Below are 5,750 nucleotides of genomic sequence, written 5' to 3' on the forward strand. Positions count from 1 at the left end.
GTATGTCATTCCCCATTAGTAATATGTCATCCACATATAGCACTAGGAATGCCACATGGCTCCCACTCACTTTCTTGTAAACACAAGGCTCATCTTCATTTTGAATGAAGCCAAACTCTTTGACTGTTTCATCAAAACGAATATTCCATCTCCTTGAGGCTTGCTTCAATCCGTATATAGATCGTCGCAACTTACAAACCATTTTGGGAAATCTCGGATCGACAAAACCTTCAGGTTGTGTCATATACACATCCTCTTCTAGGCTTCCATTCAAGAAGGCGGTTTTGAAATCCATCTGCCAGATTTCATAGTCATAGTAAGCAGCTATTGCAAGCAAAATCCTGATGGATTTGACCATAGCAACTGGTGAGAAGGTTTCATCATAGTCAATACCATGAATTTGTCTAAAACCTTTTGCAACTAGTCGTGCCTTATAGGTCTGAACATTTCCATCCATGTCGGTTTTCTTTTTGAAAACCCATTTACACTCAATAGGTTTAACTCCCTCGGGTAAATCAACCAAAGTCCATACTTGGTTTTCATACATGGAATCCATCTCAGATTTCATGGCATCAAGCCATCTCTTGGAAATCTGGAGTGTTCTTAGCATCTTTGTAGGTTAGAGGCTCATCATTATCCATAAGCATCACATCACCAGTTTGAGTCAAGAGAAAACCATAATATCTCTCTGGCTCATGGCGAACCCCACTAGATCTACGAACAACCTGTGTTTCCGGAACAGGATTACTCTCAATATTTTGATGTACATCCTGCTCAGGTTCCTGCTCTGGTTCAATGTTATCATGTGGTTCTCGAACTTCATCGAGATCTATTATCCTCCCACTGTTTTTCTTAGAAAGCATCTCTCTTTCAAGGAACACAGCGGTTCGAGCAACAAACACTTTGTTCTCAGAAGGATTATAGAATGAATAACCTCTTGTTTCAATTGGGTATCCCACAAAATTACATTTATCAGACTTAGGTCCTAGCTTGTCAGAATTTTGACGTTTCACAAACGCCTCACATCCCCAAATTTTCATAAATGACATGTTATGACGTTTCTCAGTCCATATCTCATATGGAGTGTTCTGGACCGTTTTAGTAGGAACTCGGTTAAGTGTATAGGCAGCCGTCTCTAGGGCATAGCCCCAAAAACTAATTGGAAGATCTGCATGACTCATCATTGATCGCACCATGTCCAACAAGGTACGATTTCTCCTCTCGGAAACTCCATTCCATTGTGGTGTTCCAGGAGGAGTAAGTTGTGATACAATACCACACTCTTTTAAGAAATTCTTAAATTCTTGGCTTAAGTATTCACCTCCACGATCTGATCGTAGAGTCTTAATACTTTTGGTAGTTTGCTTTTCTACTTCAGCTTTGTACTCTTTGAACTTTTCAAAAGAATCGGATTTATTCTTCATAAGATACACATATCCATATCTACTGAAATCATCAGTAAATTTTATGAAGTAGTAAAAGCCACCTCTTGCCATAGTTCGCATTGGACCACATACATCACTATGTATTAGTTCCAATCTCTCAGTGGCCCTTTCACCTTGTCCAGTGAAAGGTGCTTTAGTCAGTTTTCCAATGAGACATGGTTCGCATGCTTCGTATGATTCAAAATCAAACTTATCCAAGTATCCATCCTTATGTAACTTGGAAATGCGCTTCTCATTTATATGGCCTAAACGACAGTGCCAGAGGTATGTTTTATTTGAGTCATCAGTTTTAAGACGTTTATTATTCACATTATAGATGGGAGTATCCAAGTCAAGAACATATAAACCGTTAAATAAACGTGCAACCCCATAGGTAACATTATTCAAAGAAAAGGAACAACTATTGTTCTGAATTGAAAAGGCAAAACCTTTCTTGTCCAAACAAGAAACTGAAATAATGTTTCTGCAAATTGCAGGCACGTAAAAACAATTCTCAAGTTCTAAAATAAGCCCAGTGGGCAACGATAAATGATAAGTCCCTACAGCTATAGCAGCAACTTTTGCTCCATTGCCAACTCGTAGGTCGACTTCTCCCTTTGCCAATGTCCTACTTCCCTGTAGTTCCTGCACATTAATACAAATGTGAGAACCACATCCAGTATCTAATACCCAAGATGTTGAAGTAGACAAATTGACTTCTATAACATAAATACCTGAATCAGAAGCGGCAGCAGCCTTCTTCTTCTTCAGATCCTCCAAATAAGCATGACAGTTCCTCTTCCAATGACCTGGTTTCTTGCAATAGTGACAATCACCATCCTTCTGAACACCACCTTTCGGTTTCAAGGCCTTAGTCGGACCAGGTTTCGGATTGGCATTAGAATTAGATCCCATCTTCTTCTTGCCTTTCCATTTACCCTTTCCTTTGGCCTTCCCCTTATTCACCATCAATATGGGAGTAGGGGACACCTTCTGAATGTTGGTTTCAGCAGTTTTCAACATTGCCAACAATTCGGCGGGGTTCTTGTTTATCTCATTCATATTGTAATTCATTACAAACTGAGAATAGTTATTGTTTAGAGATTGCAAGATCAGATCAATTTGGTGCTCCGGACCAATCGGGGCACCCAATTTTTCAAGATAATCAATATACCCTATCATCTTCAGAACATGCGGTCCTACCGGATCACGTTCACCCTGCTTACAAGCATTCAAAGATTTGAAAGTATCAAACCTCTCCTGACGAGCCTGTCCCTCAAACATACGCTTAAGGTGCTCAATCATATCATAAGAATCCATATTCTCATGTTGTTTCTGAAGTTCAGCACTCATGGTCGCTAACATGAGACATTGAACATCCGTGTCATCATCGATATGCTTCTGATAAGCAGTATGCTGAGCACGGGTTGATCCTTCAGCGAGAGGTGTAGGGCGAGGAATATCTATGACATAGAGCTTGCGCTCTTGTTTGAGGACAATCCTCAAATTCCTTTGCCAGTCAAGGAAGTTGGTTCCTGTCAGCTTGTCCTTCTCAAGGACTGATCGTACAGAGAAGTTGTTTGAATTATTTGCCATTGGATATCTACAATATTTCAAATACATAAGATAAATTAGTTTACAGATGTTTATTAAATTATGTTCAAGTGATTATAAATATATATTCAAAATATATATCTCCCACTATTTTGTTCAAATCAATAGCCCTAACTATTAATTCCGAAAGCATTTCTGCAAATCTTTCTAGTGAGCCAAGATCCATATTTCATCCATGTTTTAAGTTAGCATGGGCTAATACCCTCAAAACATGACTATTTAGGTAGACAACATTTGACAATTATATCAAATATAACTCTTGGATAGTTTGGTGGAGCAACCCTTTGCACATATTTATGTAATAAATCTCACCAAACTCCATGCCTCTAAACCCACAATCCTATTGTGATGGTTTAGTTAAGTTAAACCCAATAATTCAATAACTAAGTACATTTACTTATCACGTCTTCCCATGATTGATTAAAGCACTTTGCTTTGGCAAACCTACTTCTTTCAATCTAGATCTTGACGAGTATTAATCATTGGAAGGCATCTGATTAACTTGATATTTTAATTAGGGATTTTATTAAAACGACCATGATCCTGTCATAAAGAGATCCTCAATTTTTCCTTGAATTAAATATTTCAAATCAATACTCTTTGATTGGTCGAAAACCCGACCTGAGGTGTTGGCACAACGGCTATACTTAAAAACCCCAAATCCGACGGAATCTTCCTCTCATTGAATATCGAAAATCCATAATTAATTCCGTGTTTCACAAACACGAGAATCTCATGATCGTTGTATTCCTTTTAAAATCTTGAGTCGTTACAGATTTTATCTTGTTTAAACAAGCATGGCATGGGTGTCGTATCGAATACATACATCTTAATCTAATTAAGCATGCATCTCTATAACTACGCATACATATCATCATCTCATGCATCATATATGTAAAGTGCAGTATGTAAACGTGCATGGTTATGGCCTTCATCCTATATGATTCTTTCAAGCTAATGAAAGAATCTAGGTCAATCTATGGTGAAGTTGTATAACTATTACAAGTCTTCATGCTCCTTGATTGCCCCTCCTTGTGGATCATCCTTCAATCTTCAAGTACATTACAATGAATAATTGAATACAACCTATTCTAATGTACTTACATGAGAAAACTCGAGTTACATTCGAGATTAAAATTACAAGAATAAATAGCACGACATGCAAGTCGTATTTATACAACCAAAAACACAAAACATTAAACTAGGGGTCCTTAAGGCCATAACCAGCACCATGCTCAAGCAAACAAACAAGAACACATAATCATACAAAGCGGGGGTCCGGGGGCGGCAGCCACCGGGCGGGATTTGTATCTGTTACCTTCTACCACTACTGCATCATATGCAGTTTCAGAAGCATGTATCATTCCCCAGTGACCAGATAATGTCCATACATCATCTTGTTTAACAGTTTATATCATTATATAAACAACACATCATATGCAGAACATACAAATCGCATACTAATCAGTCATGGCAAATCATAAACATGCTAGTATCATCATATCACTATATTTAACATAACAGAATCATATATGATCAATATAGCATGTTATAATCAACATATCTCAAAACCATATCAAGGCAGATTCATAAAACATGCATACATGCATCGAATACTGTAAACATGTAACCAAATCAGCCCCTTATAGACGTAGCTCTGATACCACTATTGGGTTTCGGGGCAACAAACGCAGCGGATAATCGACGTAAAATAAAAAATCCGAAACCCTAACCCGAGGATCCATCTATAAAGTATGGCTGATCATGGAGATACGAAATAATACCTTGTTGAAGCTTTACTTTAGCGAAAGATGGAGGTCCGGAACAAGCAATCACCACGCAGCCCTCGGTCTAAGGATCGCGTCTCTAAGCAGTCCACACGAACGTCTGATCGCCAAAGATCACCGGAGCCGGTACTAGCCGAATGCAGCCTCTCTCTCTCTCTCTAGCCTCTCTCTTGATGTAGAGCTGCTAGGGTTTTAATAAAACGAATTTTATGTTACTTAACCCTAAAACAATACATCATTATGTATTTATAGGGAAGAGAGATAGAAGGGCCAAACCCTAATCGGATTTGGGCTTCTCCAAACCTAATCCGATTTCGGTTTTAATATTAAATTCGAAATTCTAATTACTTAATTAAGACCGGCTCAATTAAATAATTTATTTCGAACTTAATCATTTAATTTAAATTCATAATTTAAATTAAAACTCCTTTAAACGTTCAAAGTGTGTGACCCTTTAGGTTATTATTACGTTGGCAATAATTTTAATATCCAATAATAAAATTATAAACAATGAGCGGCATCTAGTAATACATCATTGCTACCCAAGTAATAATAATAATTGGTGATTCAATTAAACCTTTTGTGAATAATGTACAATGTAATATAATCCCTTTAACCTTATATTATAGATCAGACTCAAGGCATGTATTGTGTCATCCTCTTCATCGTCTAATCCGAATTTCCTTGATCAATGAGTAGACTATTAAACAAATCAATATTTGAGCACGGCCATGCATTTTATAGTCTCACTCAATCAAGAGGCCAATAATATCACTCCTAAAATAGGAGGGTTAAATCCTTTCTAGATCATTCATATTTCTCATACGATTCATAATATACCCAATGTACATTTCATCATCAACCGGTCAAAGGTAACTTTTAGTGCAACCAAAATATATTAATTCTCATATAGAAATATAATGAT

General features: G+C 37.3%; 1 protein-coding gene across 1 annotated transcript; it reads right to left on the reverse strand.

Annotated features, from left to right (window-relative positions):
• Nucleotides 1–2,034: 2,034 nt before the first annotated feature.
• On the reverse strand, nt 2,035–3,024 carry LOC135152555 (uncharacterized). The gene is made up of 2 exons (XM_064092809.1): nt 2,159–3,024; nt 2,035–2,069 (listed from the first exon to the last, which is right to left on the reverse strand). The coding sequence occupies exons 1-2, from the start codon at nt 3,018–3,020 to the stop codon at nt 2,053–2,055; spliced, it is 879 nt and encodes a 292-aa protein (XP_063948879.1). The 5' UTR covers nt 3,021–3,024; the 3' UTR covers nt 2,035–2,052.
• Between the last annotated feature and the right edge of the window lie 2,726 nt (nt 3,025–5,750).

This window comes from Daucus carota, chromosome 5 (assembly GCF_001625215.2).
Source record: "Daucus carota subsp. sativus chromosome 5, DH1 v3.0, whole genome shotgun sequence".
Lineage (NCBI taxonomy): Eukaryota > Viridiplantae > Streptophyta > Magnoliopsida > Apiales > Apiaceae > Daucus > Daucus carota.

Excerpts from the sequence above, each read along its gene's own strand:
- LOC135152555 (XM_064092809.1), bottom strand. The coding sequence starts at position 3,020 with ATGGCAAATAATTCAAACAACTTCTCTGTACGATCAGTCCTTGAGAAG.